The sequence below is a fragment of the Citrus clementina genome, unplaced genomic scaffold (assembly GCF_000493195.1).
Source record: "Citrus clementina cultivar Clemenules unplaced genomic scaffold, Citrus_clementina_v1.0 scaffold_4, whole genome shotgun sequence".
NCBI lineage: Eukaryota > Viridiplantae > Streptophyta > Magnoliopsida > Sapindales > Rutaceae > Citrus > Citrus x clementina.
Genome location: NW_006262274.1, coordinates 22,207,575 through 22,229,750, shown reverse-complemented (window position 1 = coordinate 22,229,750; position 22,176 = coordinate 22,207,575). Strand labels below are relative to the sequence as shown.

Genomic DNA, 22,176 nt, shown 5'->3' with positions numbered 1-22,176 from the left:
ACAAGTTACAACAATGGCTGCTTTATGCTGTGATGCTGCTTCGTCCATGCACTTTTCTCCCGTTTCATGTGAGAAATAATGCAAAACCTTCAACAGAGAGTGAGCATTTTTGGAAATGGCAATTACATTAAAGGATTTGTGCTATTTTATGCAATGTGAACTGGCGCCGACTCGTTGCCAAAATATTAAAAAAAATTTTTTAAAAAAAAGTGCCATCTGGTATGTGAATGAACCAAGCAAAGTGCGTGATCCTCTCACCAAAAGGATAAGGAGATAAAGGTGGATATGCTCAGGACCTTTTGAAAATTGCACAAATTATACACCAATTTGAAGAAAAAAAGATAGTATATACAAAACAGGACCTCACGACAGGTTATTATGAATTCCATTAATTTTTGGATCATTGCGTGACATGATCAATGAAAAAGACATCTAATAGTGGGAGTTCTAGCTTAATCTCTTCTCTTCGCGAGTTGTCTCCAAGTCAGCTGTTTTGAAAACGTTAACTGTTACTCTGTGAGGATTGTGGCATGACCAAAACGAGATGGTACGAATCAACAAACAAACCTAAGTGTAATTCTAAGCTTTAAATCATTTGCTTTTTGGGCACTTTGTTATGTAGATGTAATTTTGAGCACTAGTTTTTATTTTATTTTTCTTCTTCTTTCTAATTCTTGGAATGATGTTACAGGTGGACGTGGGATTAATTTATTGACTATTGACTGATTATGTTTCTTGAAATTAAGCTATTATGTGGGACGGATTAAGGTTTCTTAGGACTAAGCATAAAAATGAAGTTGATTGCTTCCAAAACGAACTCCCATCTAGTGGTTCGGCAGTTAAGAACTTGGGTTGCTAGAGAAATTGAAATAATAATGTTTCTAAGGAATCAAACACGATAATTTGATTTTGATATCACAGAAAAAATCCTTCAACGTAAAAATTTAAGCTGATAAATAAAAGTCAAAGAATATTGAAAGCAAAGTTCAACACGGTGGCTTTCTGCAAATTTTTTTACCGACTGATCAAGTTATGAAAAGAATAATCTCGGAAGGTGTTGATGCCAAAAAATGACCTCAACAGCTGAATTTGTTTCGGGTGGAAAATTAGTACGAACCAAGCTTGAATATTGATATGAACTTCAAGTCTGCGACCTGAAAACCACAGAAACCGGTCAGGACTCGCCGGTGGGGGTTCCGGCGAGAACCCTCCGATGCTTAAGTTAGATTAGGAGTACATGAAATAGTTGACTGGAAGGGAAATAACTCAAGTAAAATAACACCAAAAAAAAAAAAAGATGAAAATAACATAAATGTTTCCTCCCCCCTCAATGGAAGATTAATTTTCTTTTTTATTCTCCTCCCCTCCTGTAGTTCCATTATTTTCTTTAATACCCCTCATGAGACAGACAGTTTTATTCCCCTTAAAAGTCGCTCATCTTCTCAACATGGGTAGTTGGCTCACATGGAATAACTGAACCCAACATAAGTCCCCTAGTTTTCAAGATCAAGAACTTGTGATTGGTCTTGGAAACTTAAGAATAATGAAAGACAAAGAAAAAGAAAAAAAAATCAACCTAACAACATCTCAATCTTAATAAAATTGGGTGACGACCACGGTCTCAATAAGATCAAATGACCTCGATGCCAATCTCAATAAGATTGGATGACAATGTCAAAAAGACCAAAAATGACAACGTCAACAAGATCAAAATGATGACCTCGATCTCAATAAGATCGGATCAAATAATTTATTCACATTAGACTTCAATAAGGCTAAGATAGCGACCTCGATTTCAGTAAGACCGGATCATACAATTTATTCACGTTGGACCTCAACAGGCGAAAACAATTTATCAAGCTAGACCTCAATAAGGCAAGTAGAACAAAGTCAATTGGACCTCAATAAGGCAAAAATGAACTCCACAAAATTTCCAACTTCTATGTAGATGCAAATCCCAAGTTATAGTATCAAACATATAGATCTCAAATTGCAGAATTAAGTATGTAGATGTCGATCTCAAATTGTAAAACCAAATATATAGATTTGGATCTCAAATTGTAGAATCAAATATGTAGATGTAGATCTCACATTGTAGAATCCAATATGTAAATATTGATTTCAAATTGTAGAATCAAATATGTAAACGTCGAACTCATAAATGTAGACGTAGATCTCAAATTGTAGAATCAGATATGTAGATGCCGATCTCAAATTGTGGAATCAAATGTGTAGATGTAGATCTCAAATTGTAGAATTAGATATGTAGATGCCGATCTCAAATTGTAGAATCAAATATGTAGATGTAGATCTCAAATTGTAAAACCAAATGTGTAGATGTCGATCTCAAATTATAAAATCAAACGCAGAAGTCGAAGTGGACAAAAGTTAGTGTTGAGAAATCAAATATGTCGTAAGCATATGTAAAACTAACTAGTATATGCCATAACTTACGAGGACAACCACACGGCAGGTTCAATAAATTCCAGAACTTTTATCAACTATCATAAAATTAAAGGTAGCTTCATTTCAAGCTTTTAATTTCAAGCTATTAATCTTATCGGTTATTTGATTTCTCCTCAATTCTTAGCTATTTCTCAATCAAATAAAATAATTTTGGCTAATTAGCATTTATTTGAAAAGAAATTGCATAAGTAGTTCAATCACCTCAGAATCAAGAAACACCATCATAATCAACAAATAATAAAACAATGATTAATCTGTAATTCACGCCCCTTAGTTTCGGTTATACTGAATAATTAAATTGAAACCGAACCTGATTCTCACCTTTGAGAAGTGTTCTTTCGAGCTATACTTGCCAACAACAATTTGTTATACTGCCCTCCTATTTCCCATCCAATGAATCTCATCATTTTCTTATGGCTTTTCGTACCCTTCCCCACAGACGGCGCCAAGATGTTGATGCCGAAAAATGACCTCAACAGCTGAATTTGTTTCGGGTGGAAAATTAGTACGAACCAAGCTTGAATATTGATATGAACTTCAAGTCTGCAACCTGAAAACCACAGAAACCGGTCAGGACTCGCCGGTGGGGGTTCCGGCGAGAACCCTCCGATGCTTAAGTTAGATTAGGAGTACATGAAATAGTTGATTGGAAGGGAAATAACTCAAGTAAAATAACACCAAAAAAAAAAAAAGATGAAAATAACATAAATGTTTCCTCCCCCCCTCAATGGAAGATTAATTTTCTTTTTTATTCTCCTCTCCTCCCGTAGTGTCCATTATTTTCTTTAATATCCCTCATGAGATAGACAGTTTTATTCCCCTTAAAAGTCGCTCATCTTCTCAACATGGATAGTTGGCTCACATGGAATAACTGAACCCAACAGAAGGTTTTGCCAATACAAAGCAAGGATCATTTCGGAATATCCGATATGCGAAGCGAAGCTAGCAAGTAGCTAGTAATGCTCCAAGCGTTACTGGTTATCTATCTCTCAAGAAACTGGATATTACAATTCTCTATGTCGAAGTGTGTGGACCTGCAATGCGGACACCGAACGTTGCCGGACCACACATCCAAAAGTTCCAATTAAAATGGACCAGATATATACATACACATCGTAATTCATAAACAGTTGAATTGTTCAGACAAAAAAAAAAGAAAGATTCAATCAGAAAATGAATTAAAATTCCTGTGTGTGTTTGTGTGTATCCTGACTTTTTGCAACGGCTGTACAGCCTCTAGCATCCGAGTCTTCCTCGGCAAACAAAGTGGCTGTGGCTCCCACGCCATCCCTTCTCAGTTCTGATCACTACGTGCTTAAATATGACCCCCGTTACGTGGGTCATGCATGGCCTGGACCATTCTTCTGATAAAAGATTGTTACAGTTGAACAGTTTTAGATATTATAAGTCCGCCATTGATAATTGTTTCATTAGTCAACATTTTCGACTTTATATTTTAGACTTTTTCTCCTTTTACTTTTCATGGATGAGCACCTCTTAATTTACCAGCCAGGGTTTTTTTTCTTTTTTCTTTTTTTTTTTTCCTCATCTTTAAATATTTTGGATGCAATATTTATGATGAGATACATTGTAGCGGCGTTCTGTAAATATCAGTGCTTGTATTTTCCGAAAACTTTACAACGTAGAAATGACCTCATGTCAGTGTCCGTCTGTCCGATAAGAACTTGAAAGAAAATAAATAATATCAAATTTTAATTACCCAAAAATAAAATCATCTGGAACTCTTTTTTTTTTTTTTTCATTTTCAAAAATAAAATGATTACCGTATTCCTTTCGTTTTTTTTTAGTTAAATTTATTTCTCAATTTCCAAGAATGCGAATTTCTTGAGTATGAATGAATGTGGTGATCTCAATCAAATTAACGTGAAAGATTGATTATTCCCACCTGCAGATATATATTTTGATTACATAAAAATGACATTTTGGTCCCTCAAATTAATTATTTTTACCATATAGGACCATTATAAATTCTAATCATAGTCGCGTTTCAGTAATTTGCTTCTTGTTACGGTTAAAAATTTGACATTGAGAAGTACCTTAATCATTTGTCTAAATAAAATATTAAAATAAAAGTAATAATTATATACAGGATAATAGGAAGGGAGTAGATTACTTGACTACATTAGTTAGGTAGCTAAAATTAATTATGATATAACACAGTATTTGACCCCCTCCGTTTCTCTTACCAGATTCTGCTATTCAATTGACCCCACTTATTTTTTAAATTATCCTTATTAAGAGATAAAGTTTTAATTAAAAATAAAAATAGTTTTCATAAATTTTACCACTTTCCACTACCATTGTCGTCACCTCAAGTCACCATTCTTTACTGTTCATTCTAGTCTTAGCCCCTTTGTTGTTAGCCCATTTTTATCATTTATCATTCATACCAAATAATTTATAATTTTTTGATTCCTATATTGAAATTTTTTTTTTGTCTGTTTTCATTTGATATTATTTTGGTTTTGATACTATCATATCAATCTCGATAAAATCAATTCAAATAACGATGGGTTTGATTTACGGCGATTGAGGAATTTTTTAATAGGGTCAATTGGCGATTAAGGGCTAGTTTTGCAATGGTTTGAGGTAATGAAAATGGCGTTAAAAGGGGATCAATATTATCTTCCGATCTAATCTTTTTCTGAACAAATTCTGTTAATATGATTGGTGGTTAATAAATTTAAAAAAAGTAGTTAAATCCTAATCATCCACTAACATTAAAATACACGTGGTATAAGATCTGTAAAAAATTAAGAGTGCTCGGATTAGGTGAGGATACTGATCCGTTGAAAGGTAGATAGGATTTCTAAAATTGTATTTATTTATTTTTAATTGTTTAAGAAGAATAATTATGAAAATAGGTGAGATTAATTCAAAAATGAAGGATGATTAGAGAAATTGAGAGTTATTATTTTAAAAATCAAACACCAATAATTATTTAGACATTATTAGGAAGTAATTACAATTTTTTTTTTTTTGGTTACCAATAAATAACTGTAATTCTTATGTGAGTCTAATAAATTTCAATTAAGGAAAGGTACTTCATCTCAGAGGGGGTTAAAATATGTGAATTCGAGCTCCTTAGTGAATATAAACCCTTAGTGACCCCTTGGCAGAGGAAAAAACAAATAAACTTTTTTTTTTTGAAGTGTGAAATGAAATATGAAATTTGAAATTATGAACAAGAGAAACGGCAGCGTTTAAAGAGAAAATTTAGAGTACATTTCATGTGTCGTACAATAAAATATTTTTTTTATTACATCGTACGATTAAATATATTTATTAGTTATACGGTGATTTTTTTAAAAAAATAGTACACATATAACATAGACAAGGTAATACTCGAATGAATCTGTAAATAATTTAAGTCTTTTTGACTCTTGACCATACATTTAACTTGTCGAAGAAGATAATAGGAAGAGGAATCTATCTCCCTTTCGTAATCTCAGTGCAAATCTCTTTTTACCTCACCAGCAAAAAATATTGTTTTTTTTTTTTTTTAATTTTAAAAAACTCTATAAATAAGAGCAAGAGTTCTAAACTCAGTCTTGAAGACACAACGCAACTTGTGAAAGCTAAAGCTTTTTCCAAGTTGTCTGAGCTTCACCTTCCTTCCTCTCTTCTTCCCCTCTGACTAAAATAAAACGCCCCAGCATACAAAACATGGCCGGGCCTTCTCTTGACACTACTACCACTATCAAGTTCCTCTGCAGTTATGGCGGCAAAATTCTCCCCCGTTATCCCGACGGCAAACTCCGTTACCACGGTGGCGAAACCCGCATGCTCTCCGTTCACCGCTCCATTTCTTTCACCGGTTAGTTGACCATCATTTTCCCATTGTTGTCATCATTTTAATCTTTATGTCTGTGATGTTTAAAGAAAGAGCTCGTAGTATTAATTATTTAGGTAGGTTTGAAGAAACAATCCCATGCATGTATGTATATATGTAGGTATGTATATAATAAGTACGTACATAGTAATGATATGGGGTGAAATGATTGTGATGGTGTTACAGAGCTGTTGTTGAAGCTTGGGGAGATGTGTGGGGCAACAGTGAGTGTGAGTCTGCGATGTCAATTGCCAACAGAGGATCTTGACGCTTTGGTTTCGATCACCTCCGATGAGGATCTGGCAAATCTCATCGAGGAATACGATCGTGTTGCATCACCTCCATCTTCTTTAAAGATCAGAGCTTTCCTTTCACTACCCAAAAAAATCTCTTCACCAACTTCTTCTTCTTCTTCATCATCATCATCGGCTTCCTCATCGCCAAAATCATCAACAACAACAGCTCCATCAACTTCTGTCACCCGCTGCCACTGTCATGTTCCGGCAGCCGCTCCGGTTGCGTCTCCACTCTGCTTAAAAAAATCAGCTGCCAAGCATATTACAGCTCACCACCCTCCTCATTATGGTTATTATGCTCATGGAAATCCTAGCCGTATCTACCTCATTCACAACGGCAACTACTGGCAATAGCCGCAGATCACAGAATGATCATGAGGACTTTTTAAGAAAAAAGAAAAAAGTACGCAAAAGTTAAATAGAAAAGGGGGAAAAAAAGGAACTCGAAAATATATAGCGATAACATATGATGATGATGATGATGTAATGGGACTGTAAATCGTTAAGAAGGATTGCTTTGCTTTCTTTTTGATGCTGCGTAGCCATTAATGAATTTTCAGTCCAATTTCGTTTGGGATATCCAAAATTTTGTGATGGTGAGTTTGATGATTCCTTAATTGTCATCTTTTCATTTTTTTTTTTAATTTTTGGATGTGATGCGTACAATTTTCATCGTTCCAAAACAGCATCCAGTTTCCCATGTTTATTTTTTCCACAGCCGTCTGGTTTAGTTCATTATTGTTCCATCGACATCCTCTGTTGTGTTGTGTGTATTTGCGTGCCACGTTATTTTCCTTATCCTTTTGAGCTCCATCGTTGTGTAACACGTATGTCGTTAATGCATGTCCTGTCCGTCGTCGTGCTGCTGTTTTTGTTTTGGTTGGCTCTGTACAGGCATTGTCTATGTATGTCATCTTCTCTGTTACTTATTAGACTTTTTGTTTATGTATTTATTTATTCAATGTCGACCTACATGTCTTTTATCCCTATCTCTTATCTGTTCCTCCATTATTTGTTTGTTTGTTTGTTGATTTTACGTAACCGCCTTTTTCTCTTTCAATTTACTGTATTTGATTAATTTAAATATTGTCATTTGCAGGATAATCAAGTGTGAGGATCAAGCCGGAAGCAGATCGATGCAAATTTGATGACGTGGGAATTATGGGCAAGTAGGCAACTAGTAAGTTCTAAATTTATTTTTTTTATTGTTTATTTTTAAGAGTTTTGGAGTGGGAATTAGTAATCTGTGTCACCTGCTTCATCAGGTATATATAGCCTCTTCCGGATCTTCTGATGTCTAAAAATTTAAACTTCCATCAATCCTTCTGACATCGATAGGGGTGTGTGTTTGTATTTATATGTTTTTCTATTAATTATCATTCTTTAATTTGTTTTCTGTTTGTGGGGTGGGGGGTTTTGCGGCTAATTAGTTGTTGTGAGCGAAGCAAAGTATTGAAGATTTTTAATCACTTGCAATGTATTTGCATACATTGCCTTTGCCATTCTGTCTTGATATTTTTTGCTTTTCTTCAAGTTATGGGGGCCATGGCTGGGCTGACTGTTGATGAGTGGTCTTCGTTTTGACCAGATTCTGTTGATCGCAATTGGGATGAGCAAGCGGTGGTAGTTTCATAATTCATATCAAACAAAATACTTTCAGGATTAGCAAGCAATTTATAACTAGAAGACATTGGGGGACCATTTTGGAATCATCAAGGAGCCCCTTCTCATTACTAAAAACTGATTGAAAACGGAAGATCAAGATCGCCATGAGTGTGTTACATGGGCCATGACAGCTGGTATTTGGAACTACAGATGATGATTGATGACGAAAGATGAATAGGAAGCCATAATAAGCCGAAAAAATAAAATAAAATAAATAAAAGAAAAGAGTACAAAATGGATAGCCAATGAAATAGAAGAGGAAGAGATACCCGTTACCCATGAGCTATGATTATTGAAAACAAAAGCCAATGATCTCCACTGATGTAGCATTCGGAAGGAAGATGATGAGATTCCTTTTGCCGGCCGCACCACGCTTCGGAGATATAACATAATTAATCAGAAGACAAAATAATAATGATCAATTTAAATATTAATTGTTATCCTGCGATAATATAAAAAAGCCATAAAGATTGAGCGGTTTTAAGGTTTTGTAACCCCACCACCATGCGCGATCCTTCTGCTTTATTATTTGTGATCTGATAAAGAAAAAGGTTAGCTAGTGGGCAGCAGCAACCTAGAAGAAGATTAAAGTAAATATTGATGATATGCGACTGCCACCGAAACCGGGAAAGCAATTTGCACCCGTTATTAATTTTGAGACACAGAGAATAGAGCATCTGCATTGAAAGCATCATGGATCCCACAGGCATACCGTGTCTAAACCGCCTCGTCAGTGGTATGTGATTGTGATGACGAGTGAAGGGGCCTCCATTAATGGATTGGATATGATATGTTAATGGGCCGTGGCAATGGCATGCACAGTGAAGCTGATAAACTGATAGTGATGAAAGATTTAAGTTAACAAAGCGGGGACCCTTTGAAGAGGACATTGCTGGAATGGGAAATAAATGCAACTTCTGTGCTAGCATAAAATTGTTTATTAGAGGAAAAAAGGGAAATAGTTTATGCTTGTTACCGAAGGATCCACGTGAGCCTGAAAGATATGTGGGTGGTTCATCAGCTAGCACTTGCAGGTGGGACTGTCCTTGCCCGCTTGCTAGCCCAAGTGGAACATCTCAGAAAATATTTTGTTTTTTGGAGAGAAAATTCAGATATTTGCTTTCGAGGGCATAGCAGATTTTATAGCAAGAATTATGAAAGTTGATTTAAGTGGAAGAAAAGGGTACACATAGCAGATATTTTGGACAAAGACAAGAACTGTGAAAAATGCAGATTGAATTTTTTTTGAAAAGTTAAATATAATCGGCTCTTAACCTGTTGGCAACAACTCAGGCTCTCATTAAGTGTTTGGGATTAAAATTCCTGTAGTCTTATATGAGGATAGAAAATTCAGGCCGTGTTCTATAAGACTCATTCTGACAAAAAGTTTTTAAAAATTTCTGATTGAAAATATCAATAGGCTTCTAATTGTAATATGAGTGTGTCAAAGAAAAAGAATTAAAAAAAATCCGGAAGCATTTCAATAATTTGGTTTGGTTTATGTCATTGGAACTGTTAATTTATAAATCTTTATGTAGAATATATTGATGTCATCGTTGATGGACAAATACCATGAATGATCAAACATCATACAGAAAGGCCGAATAGCAGTTCCGAGTCTCTGATTAAACCGAGTAACTCTAATAATAGATTTTGATTTTGTTAGGATCAAGATTTTATATAGTGATCTGATTTTTTGAGCAAATACAAGTTATCCTGCAAATTGTTCTTCAAGTATAAATTGAAGCCGAAACGTTCCTTCAAATTTTTGCTCGAATTTCCGGCGGGACTAGAATATATGCTCCCGAAGTTTAAAATTGAAGCTGAATTAGGCCAGGGACTTGACCCAGACAGTCTGTAAACTGATTGGGCTTATTGCCCAGTGTCTCGATTCGGCTTGCACCAGTTTAGGCCTCGGCCCGAGAATTAAAAAACGCACCACAATCCACCCTGTTCTGAAAATTTTGTTTTTGTTTCAGTGCACGAAAAAAAAAAAAAAAAAACCACTAAATACACTATCTATTATTTAATCTATTTTTTTATTTTTAATAATGAAAATATATATAACCTAATCCTAATACAAGACATGAGAGAAAGAAGCAAAGCTACTACCACGTCATGCGATGCACGTCGTATCTTCCGCGTTTGCAGCTGTTGCTCCGCCGCCTTCTTCTTCATTACCAGCTGCGGCTACCGTGAATTAGTTGTCTCATCAGCCCGTTGCCTGTGAGCTCCATCTTAAAATGTTAATACATGATAGCCATCAGAAGCACTCATATAATGATTAATGAAGTAGGGAAAATTCCATTTCATACAGATTTTCAAATAGAGTCCAGTAGAGTTTTTATTCAAAAAATTATAGTTGTTTACGTGAGTTTTTATTAAAAATTATAAAATTATCTTTAATAGATAAATTATTTAAAGTTATGTTATAAAAAGAATAAAATAATATTAAAAATCTTTAATAATCTAAAATTTAAAGATTATTAAAGTTATGTTATTTTCAACCTTACTTTTAAAAGTCTAAAATTTAAGTTTTTACTAGTCGACGGAAAATAACTTATTTAATCTTCAAAAGCTTTATTAAAAAAATTAAATGACAATAAAAATTTTGAAAAGAGCTTATAAAATTAAATGAGTACTTATAATCATTAGACATGTTATACCAAGCAAGAACTTAGACATTTTAATATTTAAAAAAATCAACTTTTATTCCAAAAATATAAAATTTGAGTTTTTTTTCTAATAGAGGCAAAATATCTTGTTTAATCTTCAAAACCTCTACTAAAAATAACCATTAAATAAGCCATGTCAAATAAATACTAAAAAAAAGAATTAATAAAAATTTATGAAATTAAATAAATATTTATAACTATTAGATAAGTCATATTAAATAAATACTAAAATAATTTTTTTTTAATAAAAACCGGGCTCAGTGTGAGCCTAGAGAAAACAGCCCAGCCCATTTTACTACAATCCTGGCCGAAAATGTTGAGTATTTTTTTTAAGGAAAATAAAGGAACCTCTACCAAACGCCACCGTCTCTCGCCTTTGAATGCCAAAACCTCCCCGTAAACCCTAAGGCAAAATACCGTTAAAACCAACTTCCGTTGATAGAATCTTCTCCTCTTTGATACGTTAAACACTTTAATAGCTAGCTTTTGTATGGTGCAAATTTTGTAATAAAGCCTCAACCCTCGTTCACTTGTAAACTCTAAATAAAGAAGAGTAAAAGATGCAGCACGATGAGGTTATATGGCAAGTTATCAGGCACAATCATTGCAGTTTCATGGCCAAGTAATTACTTTTTCTCTTAGTTCCAATATGTTGAGCTTTTTTCTTTTTTAAATTATGCATTTTGATTCATGCATTTATGTATATCAATTTTATTTTAGTTTTGATTGGTTTGCCCTGGGCTTTGTAGAATCGAAACTGGCAAATTCTGTAGGAATCCGTATAACGTGACTGGGATTTGTAACCGAAGCTCTTGTCCTCTCGCTAACAGTCGATACGCAACCATTCGCGATCATGATGGTACTTTCTTTTTAATGCTATTATGACTTATTATTCTTCTTCAATTGGAATATTTCTTTGTCAAATAAACGTCCTGTTGGTTGCCCATGAGTTATGAATAAAAAATTGTGCTATGCTGGTGCAGCTATAGTGTGATCTATGCATTTCATTTATCTTTTGTGTTCATGAATTGATATGATCTTTTGCATGTTGATGTATGTATATGTGTAGGCTTATAAGTGACATTCTGTTCTTGAATGTGGTTGTTTTCTATAATGTAGGTGTATTTTATTTATACATGAAGACTATAGAAAGGGCTCACCAACCAAACCAATTATGGGAAAGAGTGAAGTTGCCCAGAAATTATGAAAAGGCGCTAGAAATTATTGACAAAAATCTGGTATGGTTATCTAGCTTATTGTGGTTCCATGAGTTTTGTTTATTTTGTATACTTCTACTTGTGGGTTTTGTTAAAGTGCCTGGTCTGGATTCAAATTCTCTCGATTGTAGATGTACTGGCCCAAATTTTTGGTACACAAAACAAAGCAACGGCTGACCAAAATGACTCAGATGCGAATTCGTATGAGAAAACTTGCTTTGAAGACAAGGTGCACGGCTTACCAGTTTTTAACTAGTCATAGTTTTTACATCTTTTACCGCGTGGAATGATGTTTACTATTGCCTTGTTCGGATTACTGAAAATGTTCTCCAAAGTGATTTTCTTGTAACTTCTTTGGATTGAATATAGTAATATTTCTTTTCATCTTGAATTTTCATTTTGCCTTGTTTGTATTTGTTGTAGGGAGAAGATTATGACAACACCTAGGAAGGAGAAAAAGAGGGAGGCTAGAAGAGAAGAAAAGGCTGAAAAGGCAGCAGTTTTGGATAAGGTTATTTTTCTCTGTAATGCAATTGATGTACATTAACTATACTTTCTCCATAGCTTTGAGTTACACTTTATTTTTTGTGCAGAGTATTGAAAAAGAACTGCTAGAGCGCCTTAAGAAAGGAGTCTATGGTGACATATATAATTATCCTGCTGACAAATATAATGAGATTCTTGACAAGGAACAGCTGGCTGCTGACGACATTGAAGAGGATGAGGTAACCCTATAAAAGGAGACTTCTATATAGTTCCTTTTCCTTTTTTGTTTCTATTGCAGTATGTTTGCCGGTTGGTTATGTCATGGTTAAATTGCTTCTATCTGAAAGCAATTTTTTTTTTTGGATTTGTGGAAGATCAAAATTCTTTGATCACTGAACTTCTTTTATTTGTGCTTGAAATTAGGAGGAAGCTGAAATCGAATTTGTTGAAGGGTATGACGATCTTGAAGAAGAAGAAGACATAGAAGATTTTGGTGGTCTTGCGGTTAATAAGTCCAGCTTAGATGATGATGATGGTAAAACTAGTTCTAGATACGTTCCATTAGATATTTTGTGCAGTTATCTTGGTTGATCTTATCTATTTAATTTATATAAGTTTTTTTATCAATACATGAGTTATTTATGTATGTATAGTTTGCTGATTAAATCATAACTTATCAAAACACGATGTTTGATCTGCGGCACTTTATTTGTAATTTATTAGCGGTGGCATCTGTTCACTCATTTTTTTCTACATTCTGTTCCCATTTCTAAAATGCTACATTGTGATCATGTTTCTGATTTTATTTCTATTTGCAAGTTGACTAAAACAAAATACTAATATTATATTTCATCCATTTATGTGTTCATACTTAATATTGGTGGTGAATGATTCAGTTGGACTGGACGATAATGATGATGACGAGACGGTAGCAGTTGAGCACAAGAGAGTGAGAAGAGAATCTAGTTTGGCTTTGAGAAAGCTTGGAAATGATGAAGGTGGTACCAAACCTAAGAAGAAAGCAAGAGTTTTAGTTGAGGTAAGGATCTATGATAAGTTGATTTTTTTTTTTTTTCCTGCATAACCAACTAGATTGACTAATGTGATATAACCTTTTTAAAAGAAATTTAAAAATCTCCAACTCTGCTTATCGTGAGATGTGTCAAAGATCTTATTTTAGCTTAGTAACAGATTACATTTCTGTTGAGGCTGATAACCCAACCCCCTCTCTTGAATCCAAAAAGATTGTATCAGCATTATCTAGAGTTCACAAGCATGCTTTGGCATTTGATACTTGGCTCTGCTCAGCAAATAATGTTTCAAATTCTTGGGAGTCATGTTAAGCATGTCTTTCTGCCAGCTCCATTATACTTATGGTTTGTTTGATCATATGCTGTCTTATTTCATCTCAGCATGATTTTATGTGGCTAGACTTTTCCAAATTCTCCCACTCCAAATTCCACAAATCAATCTGGGTATTTAGGCTGTTGTTTGGTATAAAATGCATGTTGTTATTTCAGGTTATATCGTCCCATCCTCCTCTTGGATGGGAATTAATAGAGAAGATTGTCCAATAGTGTTGGATTAGGCACTTTATTCCTTCTTGATTGAGATGTGTATTCTTTGGTTAAAATTTTAAATGAATCTTGTTTTCCCAGGATACCATCTCAGTTCCTTCTGAAATTTTGTATTGAAAGTGTTAGTTTGAAATTGTTCTTGTGTGTCTCTCGTTATTGTCATATGTGAAATGAAGCAAGTTCTGGGAAGTGTTTGCGATTGGCCTTTTTTCATCCCCCATCATTATGTATTTTGTTCCACTTCCAGTCAATCCTAATACCTGAAATTTATTTCTCTCAGGTTGAACAAGAAGATACTGATGGAAGACAGAAGGCAGTCCACTGAGAGTGTACGTGGTGTATTTGCTTCATTTCGAGATTGTGAACAAGTACATCGACAGTCACAAGAATTTTTGCTAAGCTTGATCGACAGAGTTGCTACTTGCTGGAGGAAATTCGAAATATGTATGCGAAGTTGCTAGAGGAAGTGTGAAATATGTATTGTGGAGTCACTTCACGTGCAAATTTTGACATTGTCTTTGGAGACTGATTTCCATAGCTGGCATTTATTTTTGTAATTGATTTTTATTTTTTTGGGGTGGGGGGGTGGGGGTTAATTATCGGCTTATTTTATTCGACATATTTTTTCTCGTTATCGAATATCACTCTCTTTTTTTTAGGGGGTATTGTCCTGTAGCTTTTACTTCATTTTTTTCTGGCTGGTAGTCCGAAATGCGAAGGAGATGATTTGGGATTCACGTGGACCCAAACGCTGGTAATGTGATTTCGGCGTATGAATTTATTGACGTGAGGCTGAAGTTCATTAACCGTAATTATGATTAAGCATCTGCTAATTACCCATTTACTTCCATGAATTGCCAACTGCCGTAGATCAAGGGCGATCAAACTTATAAAAAGGGGGAAAAAGAATTAAAAGGATGCCCAATTGCAGGAGCACAAGAGTCTCTGTCCATAGTCTCTCAAGTCTTCGGCATTTTATTTATTTATTTATTGATTTTTTAGTAATAGGGTCTCACTTACTCGATAAGCCCAAAAGATAAAGATTAAAATTAGCACACACACAACACGAGAGTTCATTCTCGTAGCCCACCGTTTTGCGGCTCCTCCACGAAAACAAACAATCTAAAATTGAAGGAGTTTATATAATTGAAATTTTTCCTGGTGGTTAGTCTCACTAAGTTGTTGTTCTTCAAAAACCGATATCATGAATCCAAATCCCGAGAATTACCCACTCCTCGTATTTGTTTTGTCCCAACTGAACCCCAACGACCATCCTCCTCTTCCACCGCAAGCGTACAACAATCTCATAACTAAGTATCCTCATTTAACCAACTCTACAGTTATCTCCTCACTAACACAAGCAGTTCCCGTACAAATCACGCAAACCCGCTTACTCCTCGGCACCAGACCCGATCCAGATACAGTATCGGCTGCCCGATCCAAGCTTGCCCAGTTCCAAGAAACCGCAACTTCGTCGCCGGAAGTTGATATGTACAGGGCAGTGGTGAAGTTAGAGGAGATGCACGAGGATTGTGAGAGGCAGTTTAAGGAAGCGGAGGAGATGCTGGATCGGGTCTACGATTCGGTTTCGGCTGAGTTGGTGGATGTCAATGAGGACGTTGTCAAGATACTACAAGAGGCAGAGAGTGGCGTTGTTGTTGAGACAGTTGATCTTGCTGACCGTCAGTTGAAGCTTCTGCCGGAGGCTTTTGGGCGGCTTCGCGGCCTTGTTTCGCTTAATCTTTCGCGCAACCTCTTGGAGGTTAACAAATGATTTTATTTTTATTTTTTTATTTCATTTTTAAAGCGGTGAGCGAGCTTGTGATTCACTATCTTCTGTAATGTTTGTACTGCTAGAAGCTTTAGTTGGGCTGGGTCAATTAACTATCATTACTTTGTAGTGGCTTGATTGCCATGAGTGATGCTTGAATTTATTGTGAATTCAAATTGCTGCTTAGTTTCCTTTATTGGATATTCGTCTATAATTTCAAATGTTGACATGAAAAATCATTGTTGAATTCATTTTATGTTTTGATACATGATAGAGTGACATTAATGATTTTTTTATATTTCTAGTTAGAACTCGTTAAGTTTGTCCTGCTGTTCTCTTGGAGCTTATTTAATTAATTATAGTTAGCTGAAGTCCATATTATCTGTTCGTCAGTCAGATATCTCACTTAAGGTGGATGCTTTTCCTGAATAAAATCTTGTTTTGGTTGATGAAATATTTCTTTGTTGTAGAGCACTTTAAGAACATGTTGGTCATTTTCAATTATAAATCAGATTCTTCTGAACCATGTATGAATTGTGATATCCTTCATTTTTCACTGACGAAGGAACTGTGTTTCTTTGATGATAAGAGAAACATCTTAGCAAGTAGAATTTGTAGCATCTGTTGACATGGATCCTTTTTAACTTATGGTTTGTTTAAACAGGCCATGCCTGATTCAATAGCAGGATTACAGAAACTTGAAGAACTTGATGTTTCTTCCAACCTTCTACAGTCCCTGCCTGATTCTATTGGACTGTTGCTTAATCTGAAAGTCCTTAATGTGTCAGGAAACAAGCTTAACACCCTTCCTGAAAGCATTGCTCGCTGCAGGTATTTCATTACGATCTGCTCTTCTACGGATTTTCTATCCAAATCCATCTGTTGATCTTAGTGGACATATATTTTCCTTTTCCTTGAAGTTTCTCTTTGCCTGTTTCTAACTATTGGTTGCTAACTGCATTTCTAGTTCATTGGTGGAGTTAGATGCAAGCTTTAACAATTTGGTGTGTCTCCCAACAAATATTGGGTATGGACTACTGAATCTTGAGAGGCTCTCAATCAAGCTAAATAAGCTACGCACTTTTCCTCCATCAATTTGTGAAATGAGGTCTCTGAAATATCTGGATGCCCATTTCAATGAGCTTCATGGCCTGCCACGTGCAATTGGGAAATTGACTAGACTTGAGGTGCTGAACCTGAGCAGTAATTTCAATGACTTGACTGAGCTTCCTGAAACTATTGGCGATCTGATAAATCTGAGGGAGCTTGATCTCAGCAACAACCAAATCCGAGCTCTTCCTGACACATTTTTCAGGCTTGAAAATCTAACCAAGCTCAACCTGGACCAGAACCCACTTGTTATTCCCCCAATGGAGATAGTCAATAAAGGGGTTGAGGCCGTCAAGGAGTTTATGGCAAAGAGGTGGGATGACATTATAGCTGAGGCACAACAGAAGAGCATACTTGAAGCAAACAAGCAGCAACAAGCTCAGAGCGGATGGCTGGCATGGGGATCTTCTATGTTGACTAACTTTGTTTCCGGCGTTTCTCAAAGTGTTGGAGGGTATCTGGGAGGAGGCAAAACTTCTGCAGATCCATATTTGGACCAACAATTATGATTTCATGATGGCCTGGTCATTGCAGATTTGTATCCAAAAGTTGTCATATGTACAGTTGATGATGAGAGAGGTTCTGGTGCGTGTAAGAAATTGTTACAGCTATACTTCTTCAATTAACACACTGTCTGTTGTGGTTTTTGTAATGTTTTAGTGTTTGATGTTACAACTATAGCTGGTTGATTCTTGCATTGGGTGTGGTAAATAAAGTATGGTTATGATCGGTTGTATTAGGTTTTAAAAATTTGGCTTGCAAATGGGCATCTGGTTTGAGAGTTTTTGATACAGTCAACACTGTTTAGTTATAGTAACATATCAAGTCATCTTAAGAGGTTTGTTGATACAGCAGCGGCAGATATGTTGCTTATGAATTTTTCACCTGCTTTCTGAATATATTCTATCATGTGAAAGCGCAGTTCATGGAATCATATATCTTGTTCTTCAATAACATTTTCTCGACTGTTAGGTGCCATTATTAGGCGATCGCATCATTTGAGTGTTTCCGTGGATCGATTTAACATCCTTCCAGTTGAGCTGCAATACCACTCTTTACCAGGCAAGTAATGCTTGTGAACTACTGCCTCAAGACTGAAAGCCAAGAGAAGGTTTCCATGTGGAGCGAATCCTTCTCTCACCGTTGGTATCCTTTAAATCAGCTTCAGTACTGGTAATTGCCTTCTCCTCATAATCGTCAAATTTTAGCCATAGAGCTGGTTTGATATACTAAACGGTTTTCCTGGATTGCCATAGGCATGTTTTGAGAAAGAAACTTCTATTAATAATTGTTCTGAGGCGTGTAAGAGTGACTGGTTTGAGTACTTGGATTCTGCTCTGAAGATTGTGTGTCTAGAGACATTTGCTTATGACTACAGTTATAAAAATTGGAAAAGAATTTTTTTTTTTTTCAATAGCTAGGTCTCAATCCTCAAAGTGTCCATTTTGTTTTATTTATAATTCGAACATGGTAACGTTCAAGATGGACTAAAACAGGTAGAAAAGAAAGCATTTTTTTTTTTTCTTTTATTCTCTATGCCAGGTCTAATCAAGCTGAGCTTACAGAAGTATGTGTGCAGGACGCCTTAGATTAACTATGTTGACCTGTATCTCATTCACTGGCATTATATAAAATAATTAAAAAAAAATACATAAATTAGTTAATTAACTCAAGTTATTAAAGACAATATTGTCGGAATACATACATAATATTTCATTTTGATAGATGTTTACAATCTGTGAAGTAATTTAATGTTGATTAGGGGAAATACCATTTCATTCCACTAGCTTAAAGCTATAAAATTATAAGGCATTAGCAACATCCATCACTTATCAGCTAATGATTTCATTCCAGTAGCTTAAAGCTGTGGATTGCAACACTTTAATTCCAAACATACATATCCCTATAATAGATATTATTGTCACTGCCTGCTCTCCTCTAGGAGCAATTCGTATAGAACGAAGCATTAAGGCTGATTGCAAAGGCTCATGGCAAGACTCTTGGCTCAGGTTTCTCCGTACGATTATGACAAGATTAATCATATCCAGCAGCGCAGATGGATGCCTAGTGCCATCCCAGACCTCCGAGGAACTATGAGATGACTGACCAGCAGTTCTAGAACTTTTATATCCAATCAAGTATTGAAACAAATATTAGGTGTCATAGTTTTTGAGCATTGCATTGCTTTAGATCGTAAATGTCTTCAACAGGTTTCGCGTACTCTTCAGTCAATTTTAGTTATGTTATGTACGAAGAACTGTTAAGGCATTTTATCGATGGATTCCTTTATGGAAAAAGATTCTTTTACCTACTTAATGGAATAATTCTCTAGACGTTTCAGTGATGACCAACATTCCAACGGTGGCACCGAGCTCCTCCCTCTCCTCTAATCGCCACAAGATACCTGTTGTGGATTACAGGGGTGTTCAGGAAGCCATGGGAGAATGCCAAATGGATTGGCCTCACAAAGGAGATTGGTTGTCACCAATCTTGCTTCTACTAACGGACCATTCAAAGTCCCTTCAACAGCTATAGGATAAGGTAGCTTCGATTTTCAGCCAAATATAATAATCTCAATAAGCCATCTTTTGCCGCTGAAAATTTCCCCAACTTGTCTTATTAATTGTGATGGTCTTGGATTCGTTAACCTGATTTCGATTGGGCCCATTAGAAATTGAGCCTATGGAGCCCGCCATATCGAAGGAAAGAGATGTCCATTGACTTTTTCCGTATCGCCTACGATAAAACAAGCCCAAAAAGAATTTTTTTAAGTTTTAAATTTAACAGTTGTTCTCAAAAGTTGAAAATAATAGGCCGACCAAAAATTGAAACCAATCGGCTATCACCGTAAAATCTTTGACCCCGTTTCTCAAGGGATATTAATCACTACAGAAATTCAAAGTAGTAAGCGGCAAAGCTTCAAAAGGCAAATTGGTGATGCGCGATCGTGGCCCGCAGATCCAAATATGATGCATGCTTCAAGCTGTACTTGAGACTCCCCAAACTTAATCAATCAAACCTTACGAAAAGACGTTGTCTGATTTGCCTGTCTCTCTAATTAATTATGATCAAGGGCAGAACTTATTGACTATACGTTACGTGTCAACTAGTGGGTTGTTTTTGAATCTTGATGAAAAAGAATTTCTTTAGATTCTCTAACTTTGGATTTGTTTTCCTAGCCGTGTTCTTGAATTTGTTCTATAATATAAAACTGTTTTTTTTTTCTCAAAAAATAAAGAATTTATTTTTTAAAAATTATTTTTAGTAATTGCCTTTAAAAAAATTGAAAAAAGGTATGTCAGAAAAAAATGTTAGGAATATTAAGTGGTATTTATTTTTCATCTAAAATTTAAATAGATCTGAGTTATTCTGAAATCTACATAAATCTTGATAACTGAATTTGAATCATATATTTTTTTTGTCTGATTTTCTATAAATAAGTGTGTTAAGTTATTTTTTTTTAACTTTAAAAATTAAAATATATATACTTTTACATTTGTATCCTTATTAAATTTAAATGTTAAATTACACACACACATATATGTATATATGTGTATATTTATGTATGTATGTAAGCAAAACTATGTTCAAGTGAATATATAATGATTTTAGAATTACAACATATAAAATTTCTTTTTAAATGAAAATAGACTGTATAATTTCATTAAAAAAACTTAAGAATAATATCTTTAATTATTGATAACGGAAGATTCAAGAACTTGATGAGAGAAGAAAAGTGACAAGGGATTCCATGACGGCTGAAAAAAAATAAAGATGAGTTTATTAGCAGATAAATGTGTACGATGGGTTTTGGAATAGGCATGAAAAATAAATAATAAAGTAAAGATATTTTTTTACATTAGAAATTAATTGTTGATTCATATTTCTCTACTCAAAATTTAGATTTCTTTATTCAGTAAAAAGTTAAAAAAAAAAAACTAACTCATTTTATTAAGTAAGAATTATCTGAAAGATCCCATAAAGCATTTTTAATTAATTTAACTTATTAAGTTAAGTCACTCTAAGTCGTTAAGTTAAAAAATAAATACTCATTTAGTCATAGTTCGAGTCTCGAACGATATGATTCATCACTTAGATAATAAAATAATAATCTCTTAAGTTATAAAATTCAAAAGTCTAATAAATGAATGACAAGTTATGACATGAAATTAAGTAAAATGGTTTTATTTAAATTTTAAATAAATTTTCTATTTAAACACGAGCTCTAATACGCTAAAGATAAGTGTAAATTTTAAGAAATTGAAAGCTTTCTCACTAAAAAGTTAAATCCATGTATGCACACACAATTGGTTTAGTAAATATCGATGGGTTATGATGCAACAGAAGATTTAAAAATGCCAATACAATTACTGAGAAAAAAAAACCTTAATTTGAAAAAGTGAAAATTTGCATGTCCCCTCTTTCTTCACTCACGCTAATACACACACACGCGTGCACGTGCGAGAGAGGAGAGCTAACATTCGGACACACGAACTTAAAACTCTAACCCTAACCCTAATCTCTGATACAAACCACCCTACTTTGGTTTGGTTACTACGTTTTCGAGATCCAAAAATGTCTAGGCAAAACCTATAGGTCTACAATATCCTACTAACCACTACTTTGAAAAGTTCAACATGTAACATCCATCGCTTAATTATCCTTTCTTTTGTTTTTTTTGGGTCGTCAGTAATACTCAGCAACGCGTGGCTTCTTAACAGTAGTCGCAGCCCTCCATTCTTATTATGATGCCCCGATATATCTGACACTTGGTTTTAGCATTCAGGGATCTTGTCCGGTTCCAACTGAGAGCACCCATTGGAGCTTAGAATTAACCGGGATAAAAGAAAAAGCTTATCATAGTATTAAGTTTGTGTTACTTTTATGTCGGTCACACGTCTCTCTTTTTATGAAATCCTAGCCATATCGGCTATTGCCCATTGAGCTATGAAAGGACGCACGTACCAACAAACACGGATAAACATACAAATATTGTGTTCATTTATTTTCACAATTCTATTTTTGATTTCTTTTCTTTTAACGTAACCCAATCTCTGGTC

General features: G+C 34.8%; 3 protein-coding genes across 3 annotated transcripts; all 3 read left to right on the top strand.

Moving 5' to 3' along the window:
• The first annotated feature begins 6,051 nt into the window (after positions 1-6,051).
• LOC18043700 lies at positions 6,052-7,194 on the top strand. The gene is made up of 2 exons (XM_006438201.2): positions 6,052-6,304; positions 6,506-7,194. Exons 1-2 carry the CDS (start codon positions 6,154-6,156, stop codon positions 6,967-6,969), a joined length of 615 nt encoding a protein of 204 aa, XP_006438264.1. The 5' UTR covers positions 6,052-6,153; the 3' UTR covers positions 6,970-7,194.
• A 4,059-nt stretch (positions 7,195-11,253) lies between these two features.
• Positions 11,254-14,813, top strand: LOC18043699 (protein MAK16 homolog A). The gene is made up of 9 exons (XM_006438199.2): positions 11,254-11,577; positions 11,705-11,814; positions 12,075-12,193; positions 12,304-12,401; positions 12,596-12,683; positions 12,766-12,897; positions 13,082-13,193; positions 13,555-13,697; positions 14,516-14,813. Exons 1-9 carry the CDS (start codon positions 11,516-11,518, stop codon positions 14,558-14,560), a joined length of 909 nt encoding a protein of 302 aa, XP_006438262.1. The 5' UTR covers positions 11,254-11,515; the 3' UTR covers positions 14,561-14,813.
• Positions 14,814-15,152: 339 nt separating this feature from the next.
• Positions 15,153-18,037, top strand: LOC18043698 (plant intracellular Ras-group-related LRR protein 3). Its single transcript, XM_006438198.2, has 3 exons — positions 15,153-15,997; positions 16,671-16,837; positions 16,974-18,037. The coding sequence occupies exons 1-3, from the start codon at positions 15,440-15,442 to the stop codon at positions 17,623-17,625; spliced, it is 1,377 nt and encodes a 458-aa protein (XP_006438261.1). The 5' UTR covers positions 15,153-15,439; the 3' UTR covers positions 17,626-18,037.
• Positions 18,038-22,176: the final 4,139 nt, after the last annotated feature.